General features: G+C 49.2%; 1 protein-coding gene and 1 long non-coding RNA gene across 4 annotated transcripts; one reads left to right on the top strand and one right to left on the bottom strand.

The window, feature by feature from the left end:
* Positions 1-920: 920 nt before the first annotated feature.
* On the top strand, positions 921-19031 carry IFI6 (interferon alpha inducible protein 6). 2 transcript variants are annotated; one of them, XM_014853603.3, is made up of 5 exons: positions 921-1291; positions 2350-2451; positions 2824-2904; positions 2987-3136; positions 4539-4759. In XM_014853603.3, exons 2-5 carry the CDS (start codon positions 2382-2384, stop codon positions 4634-4636), a joined length of 399 nt encoding a protein of 132 aa, XP_014709089.1. In that variant the 5' UTR covers positions 921-1291; positions 2350-2381; the 3' UTR covers positions 4637-4759. The 2 variants fall into 2 exon arrangements, with proteins under 2 accessions (XP_014709089.1, XP_070366707.1); XM_070510606.1 differs by lacking the exon at positions 4539-4759 and adding an exon at positions 18825-19031 and having other exon boundaries at positions 1102-1291.
* On the bottom strand, positions 6306-19717 carry LOC123285763 (uncharacterized). 2 transcript variants are annotated; one of them, XR_011503525.1, is made up of 5 exons: positions 19340-19717; positions 13966-14236; positions 12063-12231; positions 8601-8745; positions 6306-7346 (listed from the first exon to the last, which is right to left on the bottom strand). It is a non-coding gene; the product is annotated as an uncharacterized lncRNA (long non-coding RNA). The 2 variants fall into 2 exon arrangements; XR_011503524.1 differs by lacking the exon at positions 13966-14236.
* Positions 19718-22448: the final 2731 nt, after the last annotated feature.

A 22448-nucleotide genomic window follows, 5' to 3' on the forward strand; every position in this document is an offset into this window, starting at 1 on the left:
ACTGCGCCATCCTATTGCTCTGCAAAAGATCCATTAAAAAGTGGCCATGGGGCCGGCCCGGTGGCACAGTGGTTAAGTGCACACGTTCTGCTTCTCGGCGGGTGGCCCGGGGTTTGCCGGTTCGGATCCCGGGTGCGGACATGGCACCACTTGGCACGCCATGCTGTGGTAGGCATCCCACATATAAAGTAGAGGAAGATGGGCATGGATGTTAGCTCAGGGCCAGTCTTCTTCAGCAATAAAAGAGGAGGATTGGCAGCAATTAGCTCAGGGCTAATCTTCCTAAAAAAAAAATAGTGGCCATGGTGGCAAAGATGCAGGCTATGAACGGACCCAAGAACTTGGGCTCTCTTTAACCAAGGCTGATTTAGCAATTGCCAACAAACAGCCGACCAGCCAGCATCAGGCAGCAGTAGAGCAATATTGGTCAGAGAGCAGCCAGGCACCTGGGGGCAGGTCACTTATATCAGCTCCCCTTCCCCATTGGAGAAAGCAATGCGTCATCCTTGCTGGAATTGTTATGGACTTCAAATATGGTTTGTATTTCTTACCCACAGTGTTTCTGCAAGCATCACCATCCAAAGGCTTAAAGAATGCTCACTGTATGACCTAGAGCCAGAGGATCCTTTTTACGGCACAGGATCTGTGACGATGACGTCATGAACACCGGCTTCACCGGTCTTACCATACGTCTATCACCCAGAAGCAGCCAGCCAGAGGGAACAATGGAAAGGAATGCCTTCATTTCCACAGGTTTTAATCTCCTCCTCTGCAAAAGGGAGATTATAAACAGTATATGGTACTTCATAAGACCGTTGTGAGATTGGAAAAAGAGCATGTACACAGAGCACTTTGCACAGGCGCTGGCATGCAGCAGCTGCTCAGTAAATGGTAGGCATTGTTATTAACGGAACTGAATTGTGAAACGCCTCTGTGCCCCCAGAGGAGCCGCCGGTCGGGCTTCACTAAGCCTAGTGGGGCAGTGGATCCCACTCTGATGTGACCTGCTTTGAACACTCTTAGCTGTTCAGAAAGTCCTGGACTTGAATGACATTTTTCTGCCAGTAGCCTATGCAGAGCTGCTTCTGCTGAGCAGAGCTGGAGGAGGGGAGAAGTGAAACTGCAGACAGTGCAGGAAATGGAAACTCTGTCAGGGATTGGCCGCCCCGGGAACGGAAGGGAGCAATCCTACTGTGATTATAAAAGCCAGCCTGAGAGCTGTGATTTCACTCCTGCTGCCATCTATAATCAGGCTGGGGGCCGGAAGATTCCTCCTCTTCTCTCCTCTAAGGTAAACCCAGAAGCTATGAGGTATGCATGTCGAGATGCCAACCTCTGCCAGGCCGCCTGCCTGTGAGCCTCATGCCCTGAGAGCAGGGATGCCCATTCCTCAGGGAGGCTCTACCCTGAGTCCCTTTCAGTGTCCTGGGATAGGACTGGTCTGAGGGGATGGGTTGGGGCTTTTTGGGGGGTGGGGTATTATCTCTAACACATGGCTGAAAAAAATGGTACCTACTTCATGGGGTTGTTATGGATATAAGTGACCTTGTGCCATAAAGTGCTGAGTAAGTGCTCAACACGTGGGAGGTTGCTTGTTTGTTTGTTTGTAATTCAAGGAAAATGCTGACAAAGATCACATTAGAGTGGGTTTGGGGGCACATGTATTTTGCTATTTTGTGATGTAATGGAAAGAGCATAGGTTTTGGATTCTAACAGTCTTGAGTGTGCACAGTCTAGGCTGCACAATTTGCTGTGTGACCTTAGACAAGCTTCTTTACTCTCTATCCTCTCTGAAAAATGAAGTTGATATGAGGTCAATGGTTGGTGCCTGTAAAGATCAATGCCTTGTAACAATAAGTTTATCAACAACAATTTTTTAGAAAATTCGTGTGACAGGGACTGTTCTAAATGCTAGGGATATAGTGGTGAACAGTTTCAAAACTCACAGCCACACTCTGAAATAGGCCTTATTAACAACCTCATCTTGGGGATAAGTACACTGAGACCCAGAGAAGGCCCTAGTATCCTGCCCAAGGTCACACAGCCAAAGCCAAGAACGGAAACCACAGTAATGATTCTAGCTGACATCGATAGAGAGCGCACCACGTGCCAGGCACCACACCGGAGCGGGATTGCCTCAGGAATTCTCACAATCACCCGGGAGGCAGGAACATCACCGCTGTTGTTGCCGCGAGGAAACGGGAAGCTCCTTAGAAGGGTCCTGGCCTTAGTTCAGAGCACCTCGCTGCTTTTTATGGACCCATCCTCGAATCGGAGGGGAAAACAACCCAGCTGGTATGGCTCGAAAGGGGCTCTGGGGACCATCTCCTCCCTCTCTCCCCTCGCCAGGACCAGTGACAAAGCTTGCGCGCGGCGCCACCATGCGGCAGAAGGCGGTATCGCTCTTTTTGTGCTACCTGATACTCTTCGCCTGCGGCGCGGTGGAGGCAGGTAAGGGTCCTGGGGCAGGGGAGGACTGTGGGATAAAGAAGCAGAGTTTTAGAATCCCTGCGGAGTTTCAGGATTCCTGGCTTAGAGACGCAGGCGTGCGTCTGAACGAGAGGAGCTGTTACAATGGACAGCGCAGGGTCGCTGTAGCCAGAGTCCCAGATTCGAATCCTTACTCTGTCGATCCCTCCCTTCTACCGAAATGTATTCAATGCCAGTTACGTGCCAGGCACGGCGCCTTAGGAAAAGTCTCTTCTTTTCAGTAAGGCTCTCCGAATGGGAGGATGGTGGCCCCACCTTTGGGGGTGGTCCTGAGCATCAGGCACAGAGTAAGGGACCTTGGTCCTCACTCTGCTTTGTCCGCCCTCCCGACAGGCAAAAGAAGACGCTCGGAGAGCTCAGAGAACAGCGGCTCCGGATGGTGGAGCACGCTGACCTATATGGCTGTCGGAGGAGGTGGGTCTGGAGGGCGGGCAGCTCGGGAAGGTGGGGCGGGCCCCTGCTGCGGGCGCTCCCTCACAGCCTCCTCCTCCTGCAGGGCTCATGGCCGTGGGGCTTCCCGCGCTGGGCTTCACGAGCGCCGGCATCGCCGCCAACTCGATGGCCGCCTCGCTGATGAGCTGGTCGGCCGTAGCGAACGGGGGCGGCGTGCCTGCTGGCGGGCTGGTGGCCACGCTGCAGAGCCTCGGTGAGTGAGGGGCCGGGCCCTCCGGTGGGGACACCAGGGCTAGTTGGCCCTCTTTACTGTTCTGGGCCCTTTTCACAGGCTAGCTCACCTCTATGAGGTGGGTATTCTTATCATCTCCATCATACAGAGGGGAAACTGAGGCACCGAGGCATTAAGCAATTTATTCAAGTTCTCCCGGCTAGTTAGCACCAGAGGCAGGATTCCAGCTCAGTCTGATTCCTCGCTTTTAGCCTCGAAGGCTCGAAGGTGCCTCGCTGATGCTTTGGCCAAGTCACAACAAGCCTCAGTTTTCTCATCTGTTAACAGGGCCAATCATCCTCAATTTAACATTTTAGGAATCTGCTCAGCCTCAGAGAAACAGGGTGGCAAAGAACCTTGGTGGAGTCACCCAATTCAATCTCATACTCTGCTCTTGCATTTCTTGAACACCACGAAGGGGATGAAAAAGGGCTCAGAATGACCATTCTAAAAAGTGTGCATTCACTTCTCTCTCTCTTTCTTCCACTTCTTTCTTTTTCTTTCTCTCCCTCCCTCTCTCTCTCTCTTTTTTTTTTTTTTTTTTGAGGAAGATTAGCCCTGAGCTAACTGCTGCCAATCCTCCTCTTTTATTGCTGAGGAAGACTGGCCCTGAGCTAACATCCGTGCCTATCTTCCTCTACTTTATATGTGGGATGCCTACCACAGCATGGTGTGCCAAGCAGTGCCATGTCCAGACCTGGGATCCGAACCGATGAACCCTAGGCCGTCAAAGCTGAACATGGGCACTTAACTGCTGTGCCACCAGGCCGGCCCTCCCTCTCTCTCTTTCTGAGGCCTCCAAAATCCTACAGAAAAACTGCTCCTGACAAACTGCCCCCTCTGCCTTTCTGAGCCCTCCATCTTTTCTCAATTCTAGATGACAAAAGGCCAAAGAGCCAGACCAAAAGAACAGACCTCTTCTCCAAGGGGGCAGATGGAAAGACACAGACCAGGCCACACCCCAGCAGCGGGAGGTGAAGGTGTGGGCAAGGCTAGGAAGAGTCCTGTGCTAGAAGATGATTGTTGTCTCGCATGTCACAGGGCTGCAACAAGGATGAAATATCATCCTTCTTACTTTCAAACCCTGAGCACCCACAGGAAGTCTCCACAAAGATAGCTGTCATTACCGTTATTAAGAACACGGTGTGTTCATCGCAGACATGAAGAGAATGAGCTGTTATTTTTGTCTTTTTCTTCTCTGATTTGAGAGGGCCAGTCGGGGGGAATAGGATTCAGTTTGTGGACGTCCCATTCCCCTCTCAGGGCCTCTGTTTCTCCATCTGGAAATGAAGAGGTTGGACTTGGTTTCCAATGGTTTTCAGACATTTGGGTTCCCAGGCCTGGTGCCTGGGCCCCAGGTGACCCGGCTGTATTTGCTTTACAGGGGCTAGCGGTGGCACTGGCCTCATGGCCAAGATTGGTGCCTTTCTGGGCTACACTGTCCACAAGCAGCTCAGCAACCAGGATGAGGATGAGGAGTAGCCAGCAGCTCCCAGGAATCCTCTCCTTCCTCCTTGCCTTCCTTCTTCCGGTTGAAGTCTAGAGCTTTCTGTTATACTTGTCAATAGCCCATGTCAAAAAACAGAATAAACTTCTCTCAGAAGACACCTTGTCCTCTGTGAGTTGCCCCGGCCGTGAGAAGCCCCATAAGATCTGGCTCTGGTCTGACTCATGCACACACACACACACACACACCCCCATTTCCCCCTAAAGCCAACCACAGCTCCTGGAACTCAACCAGTTGATTTAGTCTCTGGTCTAAGCTCAGGCTATTCTCTCTGCCTAGAATGTCCTTCTGAAGCTCATAACTGGGCTCAGAGGTGCCCTCCTCTGGGATGCCTTCCCAGCAGAGCCTCCTGCTACCCCTGTCACAGCATGAACGTCCAGGCTCGATTCCACAGGGGACTGGGGAGGCAGAGCTCACTTCGTCCTCGGTGAGAGAAGTTTCAGCTGCTTCTCTGGGTCGGCAGAGATGGGGGAGCCAGATCTCCATTCTCTGAGAAGCACTAGAGTGGGCTCCCTCAGACGGAGAACATAAGGCCAGCCCTTTGCCTTGGGAAAGAGTGTAGCACAGTTTTAGAGGGCTCAGCAGGGCCACCCGTCCCCCAGAGAACTCTAGTGATAGAGCAGACGGTTTGCATATGGAGCCCGTACGCCCTCTGAGTAGGAAGGGAAGGCCAACCCCAGCCCTCGGGGACATTGGAAGTTTGGGAGCCTTGTCCAGGTGACCTAAGGTGCCCAGACCGAGGCAGGGGAAGGTCAAAGAGGTCCTGGAAATCAAACGTCAGTGAAGGTAGGGCTGGGTCCAGCACTAGTGGAAACAGAAAGAGAATGCTCAGGTTCTGGTCGTGAGTGGACACACGAGCCTCAATGCTAGACCAGCCTCCCAGGGCGAGCTGCACCCCTGGGAAGTGGCCATGTGTGAACCTCAAAAGCTGGTCACAAAAGGGCAAAGCCAGCTGTCCTCAGGCCTCCCCCACCCAGCCCCACTTATAATCCAGAAATTCTTCTTCGATTACAAATGTGGGTGGGTGGGTAAGAGGTCCCATTCCACCTGCTCCTGCCCCCAGGTCCAATGCCACGTCTGCAGGTGTTGGCCTCTGCTGGCTTGCCCTGTGCCCCTAGAGAAGCACTCTCTGTGGAAGAGGTGCACAGGTGTGGAGGCACCATCTGCACCTCAAAAACTGTCTCTGTGGCTTGTGTACAAGAGCAGAAGTTGGACTGAGTCCCCTGACCTGATATTCACCACAGGGCCTCAGCAGAGTCCCACGATGGCTAGGGCCATCCATGGAGGGGCAGACCACATGGACTTCTGCTCACAGAGGGAGGTGGGGTCTCAAGTATCACACTCTACTGAGACCTGTAAATGGCACCCAGTTTGTCTAAAGGGTTGACATCCCAGAGACCTAAGTGTGTATTCCTCAGCCCTTACAGGGAGGGCATTATACCTAATTTATCTCTTCTCCCCACTGCCCGGTACAGGCCTGGCACAGAGTAGGTGCTCAATATATGTGGGTGAAGTTGAGCCTGAGGTCAGTGTCCGCCCATCTCCCTGTCCTTCACCTTCCCCGATCTTCAATGGGAAGGAGTGACTGTGATGCAGGCTTGGTGAGCTGAGGAGTCAAAAGAAAGATTTCTTGGACTCTCAAGGTCTGGTAGTAGTGTTGCTTTATTCAGAGAATAGCATGGAGTAGGGTGAGGACAAGACCCATGGACAGTAAAAAGCTGCAGGCACGGGGACAAGGCCCATGGGCAGTGAAGAGCTGCAATGAGTTGAGGGCAGGGCTAAATTTATAAGGCATAGGTATGTGAGTTACTTCTTTACAAGACAAAGGAAAGACTATGCAAAAAAGTCATTAAAATGGTATCAGTGCAGGTGGAGTCTGGTTATTGGGTGGTCCTAAAACTTTGGATACGAATCAGGTCGAATCAGGTCAGGATATCCTATGCTTCCAAGAGGATGATCGGTGTGTAGGGCAGGATGCCTTGGGCTTCTCTCCCTGGGGCAGCCTTGAACCTCATCATAAAACACCCCCTGAACCCATTTGGCCCGGAAATCCTTTGGGGATATGGACGATGGTCAATCTTCTGTAACTACTTCTGGCTGTACAAGGTCATAGAGCTGTCCCTAAATGGGGCCATAGGGGTTCAAGCAGGAAGTCCAATGGACTGGAAGGTTGCACCTGCAGAGTCCAAGGCAGACAAGGTATACAGATCATCTGAAGGTGAGAGAATCATTTGACGAGAAATGGTCCAGAAGGCGAAACTTTGTTGACATGTGGAAGACAAGCAATGAGATAGACAACAAATAATAATAAGAAATGCAAGCAATATGATTACCCCAATGAACAAGGCTTTGATAGTAGTCCAGAGTCCAAAATGACCAGGAGTCCAACCAATCACTTAGGGATGGGGTAAGACACAGATTTAATTTGGTGGCTCATATCAGATAGGAATACAGAGATATTTTGATGGTAGTCAGGAACATAGACACAACATTTGGTTTTTATAATGGCACAAGTGCCCCCCTGTGCTGCTGTCAAGACATCCAATGCCATTTGATTTTGGAGGACTGCCTTATGCATTTGGGATATTTCTAAATCGAGCAGCGAAAGGCTATGTCGTGTATCGTTTAATGTCTTCATGGTAAACTTGTTTAGGGCTTCCATGTGCCAGATGATACTTTCAATTCCTAATTGGGGAAGGAAAATAGAGGCAAGGTGATCATACCAGTGGAAGACAGAACGGGTCCAGCATTGTCGTAGGTTGGGTAGGTTAACAGGAAAAGATACAGTAAATGTAGCTCTACCTTGCATCCAGATGAAGCCTAGGGTGCATCGTCCAATCCATCCAGGCAGCAGCCAAGGCCATAAGTTGGAGCCACATAACCATTGAGTTCCATTAGGGGCTAACCAACATATGCTGGGCCGTCTACCCTGGTCAGTCCCAAACCAATCAGTATTTTTTAAGGCTATGATATGAGAACACATATAACGGGGAATTTGTCCCATAGGTCAGGTGCTATTAGGCCACTAGTAGGAGTGAGCCAAATATATTTCTCCCAAATTTGGTATAGTCCCTCCTGTGTGTATCGATAGGTTGGGGACTTTACCTTTGGAACTTGCTGTTTATGATCCACCTGTGACAAGGCAAATCTAGTTAGTATTTGGGCAGTAGAATTGAAGGAAAAGGTTTGATTGTAGCCAGGGAGCTCCCAGGCATCAGAGATGGATGGCCACAAGGAGACATTATGATTAGTAATAGATGAATCTTGTAGAAGAGAAGAGCTAGAATTGAATATCCATGCATGTGTATTATAGCTTCTACTGAAACATAATTTTTCTCTCTAAAATCACCCTCATTTCTACAAAAGATAGTCAAACTAAGATTAACTGGTTTTCAAAATAAGTGTAGTTTCAATAAAACTTGGTCCAATTATTTACATAAGTGCAGCAAGAATAACAATTGATCATATAGACTCTTTTAAATCTGCTTTGCTGGAGTTTTCTATGAGGAATCTCAGATTGAACTGTAAAGGCCTCTTGAGGCCAGAAAAACCCAGCCAAGGACTTTCCATCAGATTTTGCCTGCAGTACCTACAGATTTGGGTGGATTCCTCTCTTTTCGAGGTCCCCCCAAATACTTCGAGGTTCCTTGCACCTGCCAGATAAGTGAGCTTCCTTACTTACCAGGTAAGATTGCTAGAATCTCTGTAAACAAGGTACCAGGCCAATGTTTCCCAGTGGCTTTATTCTAGAAAGTCCAATCTTTGTTCCTGAAAGGCTGTATTGTCATATCTGAATCTGTATGTTTCTCTCAAATATGACATTCCAGTCAAAGACTTGGTAAGATAACCCATGTTTCCAAATGTGTCCTATTATAAGGAGAACAGATTCTTATTGAACTTATGCAAATAACTATATTGCCATGAAATAACCATACTCACTCACTCACTGAGTTTCCAAATTCTGGAGAGATCAGGTAGGGAGAAAAAGATAAATGTTTCAGTCCTGCTCACAAAGGTATAATTTCACCAAATTGCCATAAGTCATCATTAGCATAAGAGAAACGAGAAAAAGATTTCCTTAAATCTGAGAAAACAAAACATAAAAAAACAACATTTCAAACAAAAAACATAAAGAATTATAAACATCCTCATCAATTCATACAGTCCTGTATAATTGATTCTTGATCTTAATCTTCTGTTAGCAGATTTATGAGGTCATCAGTTTCTCTGTTAGAATTCTATAAGTTCTTACCCAGTTCAGTTTTACCATCTCAAAGTTTATCAGAAACCTGTATTGTAGAATCCTGTGTCAGAATCTTTTCCTTGAATTTCTCTGAAGATGAAACATATTTGCAAAAGCATAAAGTAAAACAGCAACTATCTGCAAATGACAAACGACTCAAAAGGGCAATTGACAAAGAAACTTGGCTACTTCTATGACATACAACACTTTAAGATAATAACTAGAATTATGGCTGACAACCAGGACAGATTAGAATTTTAGGAATGTTATATAATTTCATAACACCTATATCAATAGCATTCACCCACATAATACCACCTAAGAAAGTTTATCATCACTTCTTTGACAATGCTCCCCATATAATTTAATAGACCAAATAAGCCTAATTAGTTTAGTATTTTCCTCCTTAAAGAAAGAGAGCAAATTTCATTGAGAAGTCTCAGGGGCCCTCTGAAAATCCTCAGAGAAATTTTCTTCCTTCTACCAGGTCAAAAGAAAGCCTTCATTCAGGACTTGAATTTTTTTTTGAGGGAGAAGCTTGTCAAAAACATCAAAAGTTTTTAAGACACTTGTTCAAATAGGAAACAACGGTCACTGCAAAACAATGTTCAGGTATCTATTCAAAGTGACAACAGAAACAGTCAAGAGCAGTTAAAATAGTCAAAAAATCTTAAGAGAGACCTCTTCCTTTCTGAACATAGGAGATTATTTTAGCAAAACACAAGTTTTCTGTCTTTTAGGTAGACTTACAGCAGGCCAAAAGTTCAAGAAAATTATTCTTTGAGAGAAAACCAAATTTTAATTTTTGCATGAGCTTATTTTTAACATTGAAACTCATTTACTTAATTGGATTTACTTTAATCTTAGCCAACTTGACCAGGCATAAAACTCCTTTCTGAATTTCTCTTTCACAAACCTTCTACAACTGTTTTTTTTTTACATTCAGAATTTGTCCCATGCTTGCTTTCTTCCCCTTAGTACTTTAGGACAAATTTATCATTCTTAACCCAATGAACAGAAATACTTCTATTCTTTATACCCTCTTCACTGAAAACATACACTTTACTTTCCTTGAATACAGAGCTGTTTTCCTTATTAATTTCCAGTAGCTTTAATTACATATATTAATTAGAATTTTTAACCCTTACAGACCCTAGTAAAAATGGAAAAGCTAAGCAACTATGAACTGCCTTTTATATCAGTATTCTAAACATTTTTCATAATTTCTAGAAACATGTTACTTTACAGTAATAAAACACAGGCATGTTTACTAATTGACCCAAACATCCTTTAGCCTCTCTGCAGTAAGAAGCTAAAAGTAGATAACTTAGACAATGTTCAGCAATAAGGTTTCAGTGTTCCATCCTATCCAAAAATGACCCAGATACTCAAAAGATTTTTATTATTTAACTTAACTTGGCAAAACTCTAAAGTTTTAAGTTACCAGAAAGAATTTGGAAGCTGTTCTTTCTTCCCAAGTATACAGACCATAAAACAATTATTGTACCCAGAAACTCTTACCCATTTTTGTCTATTTAAATCATTTGTTTCCAACAATTATGTTCAGATTACCCACAAAAACTTCATGAGACGTTAGACAAAATTAGCTATCATTTAAAGCTATTATTTTGCTGATGAATTTCTAACAGACAATATGAACTTATCTGACTAGTAAACCCAGGGTATACGTCTGCATCATATCCAAATACTGACAATTCTAAGGATATGCCTATTTCAATCAAACCAACAAATTTAAACTTTCATTTACCAAAGATTAATTTATATCATGTTAACTTAAAAGACATTGGGTTAATTTCTACTACACTTAGAATTTACATAAGTGCTTACTTTAAGCCAATTAAACAGAGCTCTTGATTTTGGCCCTACCATCCAGAGGGAAAATACCACACACATATAATATACATATAGACACACATACACAGAATCTCCACAGCTATTGTTTTAAAAATTACTGCCCAAACTCACCAGCTATGAATCCAAATTTTGTTTTGAGCCTTTTTGCTAATATTTGTGGAGAAGACATTTAAGATGATAGATTTTTTGGCAAAGGCATGCTTATGGCCGTTTTTTCCTTTTTCCCTTTTTTTTTCCCCTCAATCTTGGGAATTAGTGATGAGCTCCATTGTCCCTAGAGGATATGCAAGCTCTTTGAGATAAGGGAAATGGGTGGAACCTGAACCAACTCTAGAGCTGCTTTTTCCAGCCTTAGAAGGATTTCCATGGACAGTTGCTCTTGGTTTCTCAGAAACTGGGTTGTGACTCAAATGACATTATAGGTTGAGCTACCTGTCCAACTACATCACAAAGGCACAGAGAAACCCCTCAAGTTTTCTCCAAGATGGAGTTTCTGGGGCATAACCCATCCAATTGAAAGTGTTTCCAATTAGTTAAAATGCACCCAAGGGTGAGTCTCCGGTGATGCTTGTAGAGTTCACCATGGTGGTAAAGCCAGTGTCTGACTGACAACGGCTGGAGAAAGGGTACAGGGCCTGACTGTGGGCATCAATATGGTTATAAGATTTAGTCAAGTCCCACTCAGCTGGGGCACTTAGTCCCTGAGCCAGCACAATACAAGCCAGGGAAGCAGGAGGCAAAGGCCTGGAGTGGGTGGGGGGCTGGGGCTCCCAGCACTGGGATTGTGAGTTAAGTCCCTGGCAAAAGGTTTTGAAGTTTTCAATCTTACAGAAGGTCCATGTTCTGCTTCGGTCCAGCCTGAACTTAACCTTGACTTGGTGACAACAGAGGAGGTGATGAATGAGACAGACAAAGAAAGGAAAAGAAGAGATCAGGCCTTGCCCTCATGGCCTCTTCCCTAGGGTTATCAAGTTAAGGGTCACACAACAGTACCTGCCGGGACACACAACACTGGCAGGACAGTTCACAGAATAAATCACAGGTCTCCTATCCTCTTAATCTACTCAGTAGGTGCCTAAAATACTCAATGAGTCAACTGTCACGAGAGAGCACCCCACTTGGGGTCGCCAGGGTGATCAGGCCTGAAAACCAGAGTCAGGGGGCTCCCAGGGGTGGAGCCTTTGACTCTTGAAAGATTTCTTTGTTTCTCAGTTGCAAAGCTCAAAAGGAGCCCAAAATGGCCATTGTAACTTTAACAGCGATGAAAGAAAAGGGTCCATTACCTTGAAAATGCCCCCTGAGGGCCAACCCTGTGGCCCAGTGATTAAGTTCACGTGCTCTGCTTCAGTGGCCCAGGGTTTTGCCGGTTCGAATCCTGGGCATGGACATGGGACCACTCACCAAGCCATGCTGAGGCAGCATCCCACATGCCACAGCTAGAAGGACCTACAACTAAAAATACACAACTATGTACCGGGGGGCTTTGGGAGAAAAAGGAAAAAAAAATCTTTAAAAATAAAATGCCCCCTGAACCTGGGGCAGTGTCCTACCCATCCTACCCACTGTTCCTCCTGTGGGGTTCCTATAGCAAGGGGTGATGGGGGTGTCCCCCTGCATTGCATCTCTTGTATACCTTCCCTATTATGCCTGGCAGTAATAGGCGCCTGGTGAATAGTCCCAGAGATAAAAAAATAGAGAAGAACAGTGAAGAATTTTCCACCGGTTTGGGGGACATTCTACCCAATTGCGTGCTGGAGCTGTTCTCCCAACAAGGGGTTTCCACACTCAACCAAAGATTAGAGTTTGGTACTTTCCTTGAACCAGAGTCCTGACTGGGACTTTCCCACAGTTTGGAGTGTGGCCAGGAGCCATAGGGAGAGACCCCAATCCAGCCTTAGGAAAAGAAACCTGCCACAGGAGTCTTGGAGAATGGCGACTATCCTAATGGCTTAAATGGTCGACCCATGCCCATGTAAAATGTATATATTAGAGATAGGATTAGGAAGGAATGGGTTAATTCATTCTTTATCACCCTCAGGCTTAAGGTACTGATTCTCTTTGAGCTTTGCCCCATAGAGTCACCATGGGCAGCAAATGTGGATTCATACAGCTGTTTGAGAAAGTTCCCGATGGAGAAGTGAATTTAGATCCATCCTTGAGAAAGAGGGAGGCACAAGGAAGAAAAGTACACTTACTGGAACTTAAGCTCACAAGCCTATAAAGCAAGATCCCCGTATGGGTCACCAGAAGAAATGATGCGGGCTCAGCGAGCCGAGGAGTTGAAAGAAAGATTTCTTGGACTCTCAAGGTCTGGCAGCAGTGCTCATTTATTCAGAGAATAGCATGGAGTAGCATGGGGACCGGACCCACGGGCAGTGAAGGGCTGCAGCATGGGGACAGGACCCAGGGGCAGTAAGAGCTGCAGCATGGGGACAGGACCCACGGGCAGTGAAGGGCTGCAGCATGGGGACAGGACCCAGGGGCAGTAAGAGCTGCAGCATGGGGACAGGACCCACGGGCAGTGAAGAGCTGCAGCATGGGGACAGGACCCAGGGGCAGTGAAGGGCTGCAGCATGGGGACAGGACTCATGGACAGTAAGAGCTGCAATAGGTTGAGGGCAGGGCTAAATTTATAAGGCATAGGTATGTGAGTTATTTCTTTGCTAGACAAAGGAAAGATTATGTAAAAACGTCGTTAAAATGGTGTCAGTGTAGGTGGGGTCTGGTTATTGGGTGGTCCTATAACTTTGGATACGAATCGGGTCGGATCAGGTCAGGACACCTGTGCTTCCAAGAGGATGATATAGGTCGGTATGTAGGGCAGGACACCTTGGGCTTCTCTCGCTGGGGCAGCCTTGATCCTCATCAACTGGACCTCTTGCTCTTTCCCTGGCGGACCCTTAGAATGCCCGCTGTCACCACTGTGCAGGCCTGGGCGGGGGGAGCCTGAACCTCCTTGGTCGTGTAATCCAAGTAAACACAGGCCCCTAGCCGTTTAGTCAATATTCCCTAGCACAGATGGGGCTGGGGTTCTCAAATAAAGCCGTGGAGCATAGTAGTTAAGAATGTTCCTCTGGAGTCCTACAGACCTGCCATCTCCTACCTGTGTGTGCCCTAGCACAAGTTCCTTCACTTTTCTGTGACTCAGTTTCCTCCCTCACAAACTGAAATGATAACAGCACCTACCTCATGGGGTTTTTGTTGGGAGATGAGATGAGAGCCAGCTCTGAAGGCTTAGTGGTTAAAGTTCGGTGCTCTCACTGCTTCGGTGCCCTGGGTTTGTTTCCCGGTCGTGGAACCACACCACTGGTCTCTCAGTTGCCATGCTGTGGTGGTGGCTCACATAGGAGAACTAGAAGGACTTATAACTAGGATATAAACCATGCCCTGGGGCTTTGGGGAGAAAAAAAAATAGAGGAAGACTGGCAACAGATGTCAGCTCAGGGCAAATGCTTCCCTGCAAAAAAAGGGGAAAAAAGATACTGATCGCTCCAAAAAAGAGAGAGAGATGAGATGAAATAATGAATGGAAAGCGTGAACGTGCTCCCTGGCACATGGTGGGCCCTCAGTAGATAATTATGATTAAGGACTTGCATAAAGCAGAGAGGAAATTGCCAAATAACAACCAGGAATTAGATAATCGACCTTTGGAGTCAGGGTTTACTTTCTGGGGCTCACATACCCTGTTCTTCCTTTCTCCCAAGGGTGGGTACCCTGTCCCCAGGAGCATACACCCTCTACTTGTGCCATTCGCATCTTCTTGCCTTGAACAGCATCAAGGCCTGAGAGAGATGGACAACTCCTCCCCCAGCAGCTCTCAGGCTGAATGACACTGAAAATGACGCGTCTTTAAGGGGATACAGTGCCTCCCACAGGATCCCGTGGGGCCTGCGCAGGATAACACCTTGCCTTCATTCTGCAGGCACTGAGCAGGCACTCAGTCTGTGTCAGGCACTGAGCCAGGTGCTGAGGATACCCCAGTGGAATGGACCCAGTTCCCACCTACTGGAAGCTCACAGTGCACAAATTAGGAGCCCCCAAATCACTCATGACCCCTGCTTCTCCCTCTGTGTCACCACCTCCTCACTCCCATCTCCTGTCACCTGTCCTGGCCCTTGTCAGCCTTCACAGACCACAATCATCCTGTCTACAATGTACGACGCAGAATGATGAACACAGACCAGAATTCACTAATACAACAAGCCAGGGGATGCTACTGCACTTTTAAACTCCTTCTTGGCAACAGCCTTCAGACACAAAGCTGATCCCTGGCCCAGCTCCAGGGTGGGGCTCCTCAGCCAGGTTACTTGCCCTCTGAGTCCCAGCTTCCTTGTTTTTAAAATTGGGGGGGTTAGATACCATTGTCTCCGGGGCGCCTCCTGCTCTAAAACCACTGAGCCTGAAGCACATGCTTCTGAATCCCCTTGTTCCTGTCAGATCCCGGCCCTCCAAGAGTGGATTTTATTTTTGGAAGCTGCCAAAAGCCACCTTGCGGTGCCAACTTTGGTGACTAGGGTGGGTGACGGTGCTGAGAGATGCCATGTTTGGTCACAAATGAGGGTAACTAGAAACTAGCAGGGCAGTTCCTCACTCTGGGACCACACCCTAAGACAAGTCCAAAAATAGATCCCATCTGTGTGGCTGACTTGATGGAAAACAACGTTGAGGTCCTCTGTCCTCACCATCTTTCTGGACCTCAGTGTCCTAGTCTATAAAATGGAGGGGGAGAAAAGTTGGACTCTCATCTAGACCTAGAATGTCTTTCCCAAGTGCTCAAGTTAGAGGTGTCTTGCTCTTTAACAAAATCCCTTTATCTAGGTATTTCTTTTATTCTTTAAGGGCCTCTTTGGCCCCCAGAACTTGAAAGTCCGCTCACTCCCTCTCCAGGCAGCCCTCATACAATTCCATGGTGCTATGTGCTAGTATGGCCACCAGGTGGCAGTACAGTCCCATCCAGGAATCTTCATCAGCCTGCATCATCCTTGAACAGCTCCACAATTTCCAAGAGCCCTCCCTGAGGCAGACGCCACTACAGATGGATGCTCAGACCTTGCCCACGCTCTGAAGCAGGAGCTCCTGAAGCTCACGGGAGTGGTCAATCCTGAGGATGCCTGCAGGGCCCGCACCCTTCTCTCCCTTCCAGGAGAGGTGAGAGCTGCAACGCTGAGCTCTCCACACTCCTGAGCACAGCATTCAGGACTCTCTGCAAATAGGTCTCACCTCCAGGCCCACAACCTTGTTCTCCCCGACCTGAGCCACAGGGATTTACAGGAAATGAGAGGAGCTCTTCACACAAGCACATACTTCTTGACTGGGAAGCAGAGGGGATGCCAGGATCAGGGCAACCCTGGACCCAGCCTTGAAGGGGACCTGGACCAGCAGAGGGCCTGGGTCAGCAGTAGCTGGAGTGAGCTGAGGCAGAGGAGGCCTGTGGCTTCCTGTGAAGAACTGAAGAGCCACTTCCTTTAAGCAGATGGCTGTGGGGGAGGGGCAGAAGATTAGGGAGCATGGGCTGCCTGGTTTAGCGGGAAAGAAAGGGGACCCCAAGAAGTACCCATGAAGAGGCTCAGAGCAGCCTTCTATTTCTCTTCCCTCTGGGGTCTCCAGGGAGCAGACAATGCAGACAGGCAGGGTCACACCCTTCCAATGTGCTGTGAAGCCACAGAAAGGGGTTAGGGTAGGGGCAGGCTGATTTGTATAAGGCCAGTAAAGAAATGGAGCCATGGGGCCGGCCTCATGGCCGAGGGGTTAAAGTTCTGCATGCTCTGCTTCAGCGGCCTGGGGTTTGCAGGCCCAGATCCCGGGTGCGGACCTACTCCACTCATCAGCCATGCTGTGGAGCCATCCCATGTACAAAAAATAGAGGAGGACTGGACAGGTGTTAGCTCAGGGCTAATCTTCCTCACAAAAAAAACCAACAACAAAAAAGAAATGGAGCCTTGGTTACTCCAAGAAGTGAGCCCAAGCACTCAGCTCCAAGTACCAAAGTCCAAGTATCCAGCCCCAGTAACCCGGCCCCAGGTACTTGGCCTCAAATATCTGCCCCAAATTCTCTGCTCCAAGCACCAGATCCCAGTGGGGTGTCCAGTGCCAGACAGAAACTGGCAGGGGCCCAGTGGCTCTTCAGCTGTGTGGGGACATGGCCCCATAGGAGAGCTTGTCCTTGATCATTCTCCCAGGATGTATTTACTGGACTGACTCTTCCCCTGTAGCCAGCACTAAGGAAATGCCAGCCTAGCCATGGTGAATAATCACAAAACCCAAACTGGTGCAATTTTACTGCCTTTTTTCTATTCACACATATTTGCTTGTCCAGCACACCCACATTCAGTGGAGAACCAGATCTCCCCAACAGGGTCAGAGGCAGGAGGTCAGGACCAGGCAGGCCTCCTGAAACTGGCCCGAGGCAGAGAGGCAGGGGCTTGGTTTGGGGCCCACCACCCTTTAGCATCACTGCACGGCTGTCTGGGCCTCTGCCTCACCTGTCTGCCAGCACACAGCCCTTGTCTGCCTCTCTAAGGGGTGGGTGTGAGGAGGAGGGAAGGAAGTCTCCGCAGAGGGCAGGGGTATCTGCCAGGGGCTGCTCAGCTATAGGTCACAGCAAGATAGGTAGGTGGCAGTGGTGGTGACATCACTGGTTTTGTTCTTAGTGGATATGAGGATGTAGCCCCTGGTGTCCCACAGTGGCAACCATGAGTTCTTGATGAGCCAGAAGGGCTCACCTCCTCATACCCACAGCCCCCCAGGAGCACAGATCCGTCCAGCTGCTCCAGTGCTGACCTGGGGAAGGGGCCGAGCATCTTCACTCAGCCATGATTTCTCACCCAGTCTCTTGGAACCCACTGACTCAAGCCCGTTCCTCCCTCAGTCTTCCCCACCTCGGGCAAAGGCACCTCCAGGCAGGCATCTACCTAAGCCAGACATTCCCCCAAAGGCTTTCCCCCCTGAACTTTCTTCTTCACTCTTTGGTCTCCGCTCAAATGTCACCTACCCAGAGAAGCCCTCCACGACCACCTACTTTGCTCCTCTCTACTACAGTGGTTCCCAAACTTATCTGCTCCTGGAATTACCTGGGGGCTTCAAAACGTACTGACACCTGTGTCTCACCCACAGAGATTGTGATTTAAGTGGTCTGGGGTGCAGCCTGGACTTCAGAATTTTCAAAAAAATTTCCAGGTGATTCTAACGTGCAGGTAAGTGTGAGAAGCACTGTGCCAGCACATGACCCTCTTTTATTTTCTGCATAAGGCCAGTAAAGAAATAGAGTCTTGGTTACTCCAAGAAGCAGGCCCAAGCACCCAGCCCTAAGTACCCAAGTCCAAGTACTCAGCCTCAGAACTAAGTCCCAAACACCCAGGTCCTAGGGGTTATGTAAATTAACTCATTTAATCCTTACAACAATGTTCTTGAGCGTTGCTAGGATCCTCATTTTACAGATGAAGAAATCAAGGCATAGAGAGGTTAAATAACTCCCCTATGGTAAACAGCTAGCAAGTGACAGTGCAGGGTTTTGAACTCAGACAGTCTCTCCAGAACAGTGCCTGGAACCCAGAGGGGACTCTATAAATAACTGTCGAATAGAGGAACTTAATCTCCCTCTGCCTCACCCATCCCCCACATTCAATCCAGCAACCAGCCAGCCTGTAGATTCTATCTTCTAATAATTTCTTGAGTCTGTTCATGACTCTCCACCCACACGACCCCTCTCTCATCGTCTAGCTCGCTCCCCTCAGGCCTGGAGGACACCTGCAAGGTCCTTCTAATGGGTCTCCCTGTGTCCGCTCTTGCCCCTTGTGTCCACTTTTGTCTATTCTCCACACAGAGCCAGGAAGATCTTAAAACACATTAGATCAAGTGACACCCCCCGGCTTAAAGCCCCCAGTGGCTGCCCACCATACTTAACAAATAAGTTGAATAAAATTCTACTTCTTTACTCTGGCCTTCAAGGTCTTCAATCATCTGCTCCCCCAAACCTCCATAGTTTTAGCTCAGCGCTTCCCCTCCCCCAACTCTCTTCTAGCCAGAACCTTCTTTCTCCTTCCCAGAACTCCCCAGGTGCCAGCCAACCTCAACGCCTTTCCACAAGCTCTTCTCTCTGCTTGGAACACTTCTGTTGTTTCGGGAGTCCGCTCGAATGTAACTTCTCCAGAGACCTGAGCCCCCAATGTAAATTAAACACTCTTTATTCCAGCAGCCTGTACCTTATGTTCCTAGAATTGATCACAATTGTAATAAAGGCATGATTGGTGTAAGCATTTGTTACTGTCAGACTTCCTCACTAGACTCGGAGCTCCCCGTGCACAAGCACAGGCCTCGTCGTTATTTATCGCGAGCACCCAGCTCAGCGCCTGGCACACAGGAGGCACCCAATAGCTTTGGTCCAGTGGATGGACAGATAGATGGACAGATGGATGGACAGACGGATGAGTGGATGAGGAATGATTGAGTGAATAAACACATTTTAAAATTGGGAACCTATTCACCTGCCTGTATTTCTCAGGGCAGTTATAATGTGCCCGATTCATGGGAGTTATTTCACCCTTCGAGAGCCCCTACCCACCTGCTCCCCATGGCCTTTCCCAGACAAGGCCACGAGGCGGGGCTTCCGGGCCGGTTGCGTGACGTCACAGAGGGAGGCGTGCCCGGAGCCAGCCTCTGCTTCCCGATTGGCGGGCGCGGGCGGCGCGGCCACACTCACCGCCACTGCTGTCGGAGCGGACGCCGTGGGAGTAGAAGGCGGAGTGGGGCGGGCCTCTCCGTAGACAGCGCGAGGCAGTGCGCAGTAGAGCGGCTTCAACGAGTCGCGGTCCCCCGAGGGCACGTTCCGGTAGCGCCGAGCGTTTGGGGAGGCTCACGCCTTTCCGCGGGAAGATGGGACAGCGGAGGGGTGCGCGCTGCGGTTGGACCGCTCCCTGCAGCGGCAGGACAGAGTGTGACCAAGCTTCCGGGAGGTCACCCGAGCGTGGCTATTTCGGGCCTCTGACCTCAGCGAGGAAAGTCCCAAAAACACAGCCCCACCCTCCCCCTCACTCTCCAGAACACGCTCCGCCTCTTCCCTCCAGCCCAAACTCAGACCTAAAAGAGCTGCCGGACGAGGAGTCTGCAGACCTGGTTTCTAGCCTTAGCTCTGTGTGACCCGGCGCAAGAGTCATGCTTTCTGGACTTCAGTCTGCTCATCTGCAGACTGAAGCGGTACCTGCATTCAATGATGTAATGTATAAAGTGCCCAGCGCTGGACTGGCACGTACGAGGCGCTCAGTAGATGCTGATTTCTTTCTCCCTGATCCTGACCTGCCACTGATTGGGTCTGTGGTCTGGAGCAATTTCGCTTAGCTTCTGGGGGCTCACTTCCCCATCCTAGAATGAGAGAATTGTCCTTCTAGCCCTGAGGTTCTGGGAGCTAAGACTTCTTGAGTCACTCAGTGAGTGATGAGCTGAGACCAGACCCCACGTGCTGGTGTCACTTGACTTCTCGGAGGTCCCTCTAACAAAGGAGCTTCCTCATCCTCCCAGAGATGGCTCTAATGAGGTTGTGCTTAAGAGGGCTGGACCTCCCAGAGGTTCTGCCGGGTCTTAGGGTCTGCAGGGACCTTAAAGGGCATCCCAGACAACCTTCCTCAATGTTCCTTCCAAAGTTGGGTCACTCCCCTGCATAAAACCTTTCCATGGCTCCCTATGGCCCTCAGGCTACTCAGCAAGACCCTGGGCTTCTAGTCTCAGCCGAGCCCCCTCCCCTCTCTCCCAGCCAGGTTCTAGCCAGACTGAGCTGCTTTCAGCTCTCTTTCCTCTCTTCCAGGTGTTTGCACAGATGGTTCCCTCCCTGCCGCATCCTCTTTCACCTGGCTAACTCCTCATCCTTGACCATCATGGGACGCGGTGGATCCTGACCCCTAATATAGGTCCCCGTTCACTTGAGAACTGGTGAGTGACTCCTGACCTCACCCAGCTCAGCCACTGCCCTTCTTACTTCCTACCCTCTAGCCATGCTGAACGTTCAGCTCCTTGAAAATGCAGGGCTCTCTCTTGCCTCTTGGCTCTCACACCTGCTGTTCCCTCAGACCTAAACACTCTTTTCTTCCCTACCTAACTCATACTTGTCCTTCAAATCTCAGTTTCTGGGGCCAGTCCCATGGCCGAGTGGTTGAGTTAGCTGCCCTGCTTCAGTGGCCCAGGGTTTCACCGGTTCGGATCCTGGGCACGAGCGTGGCACTGCTCATCAGGCCATGCTGAGGCGGCATCCCACATGCCACAACTAGAAGGACCCACAACTAAAAATATGCAACTATGAACCGGGGGACTTTGTGGAGAAGGAAAAATAAAATGTTAAAAAAATCTCAGTTTCCTTCCTCCCAGGGGTGGGGATGAGGGGTTCATTGACCAGGCCCCACGATATCAAGTACACACTTTCTTGCCACTATTTAATATCTATCGAATGAGTGAGTGAGTGAATCCTTGCCCAGTGCTTGTCCAGTCTCTGCTTACATACGTCAGAGGCAGGGAGCTTGCGCCTTTTGAAGCAGCCTACTCCATCTGCCCATTAGAAGGCCTTCGATTCCTGCCCGCTCCCAACCAATGCTCAAGAGATTCCCTGAAACTGAGGCCCAGAGTAAGCAAGTACATTGAGGTACTGGGTGCAGAGGCAGGGTCCACGTGCCTGTCCTGAGGGCTCATGCAGGCTTACCCATAGGGCCCATAGGCGTCAGCAAAGACCAGATCCCCCACAGCCGGGATCCACTTGTAGGCCTGGGACTCGAGACACTGTCACAGCTCATGTTCTCTTTCACCTAGAAGCAGCCAATCAGCCTCTTCTGGGGACAGGGACATGAGCAACCCAGTCTGAGTTGGGGGAGGCCACGAAGGAAGCATTTTCAGATAGCACTGGACTCCAATTGCCTCATTCAACCCCATGCCAGCCCTGTGAGGCAGGAGATGCTGTTCCCATTTTACAGGTGCACAAACTGAAGTTTCTGGATGGATGCTATTTGCCTAAGGTCACACAGTGAGATGGTGGCAAAGCCGGGCTGAACTTCAAAGCCCAACCTCTTTCCTCTGCCCCTCAGCTTGGTGCCTCTTGTCTGCCTACCCTGATCCCGGGCCCATTCTTCCCGAAGCATCATGAGGTCCTAAAGGGTCCCATGGCTCCTGTTCCCCACAGTGGGGTCTGACCCCACTGGGGCCTCCGCAGCTGTGCCTGGGCAACAGCTAAAAGCTGGCTGAATGCCAGGAGTCATCATCCCTTCCTTCCGCACTTTGTCACTCCCCAAAACTGTAGAGGGACTCAGACCAGAATTGGTCTTATAGACACCAAGCCCCTGAATCTGGGCTGGGCCACTTATTCACTGTGTGACCTTGGGTGAGTTCCTTTCCTTCTTGGAGCCTCACTTTATCATCTGTAAAGGGGGCAAATTATCCCTTCCCAGGGCGTCAGTGTGCCAGAGTTTAGGAAAGTTGCTCTCTCTCCTGGGCCACCTCACCCTTGAACCCTCTCATTTTGAGGAACAGAGCTTCCCTCCAGGGTCCCTGTGGGGGCAAAACTCCAGCATAAACCATGTAGCCTGGTCCTTGATGGGGGTCACAGATCCTGATTTGGGTGGGCAGCAGGTTGGGGACCCAGCTTCCCCAGCTTCAGCCCCTCTTGGCCTCTGTCCCTGCTAGGGAGCTGGCTCCCT

The sequence above is a fragment of the Equus asinus genome, chromosome 5, assembly GCF_041296235.1.
Source record: "Equus asinus isolate D_3611 breed Donkey chromosome 5, EquAss-T2T_v2, whole genome shotgun sequence".
Lineage (NCBI taxonomy): Eukaryota > Metazoa > Chordata > Mammalia > Perissodactyla > Equidae > Equus > Equus asinus.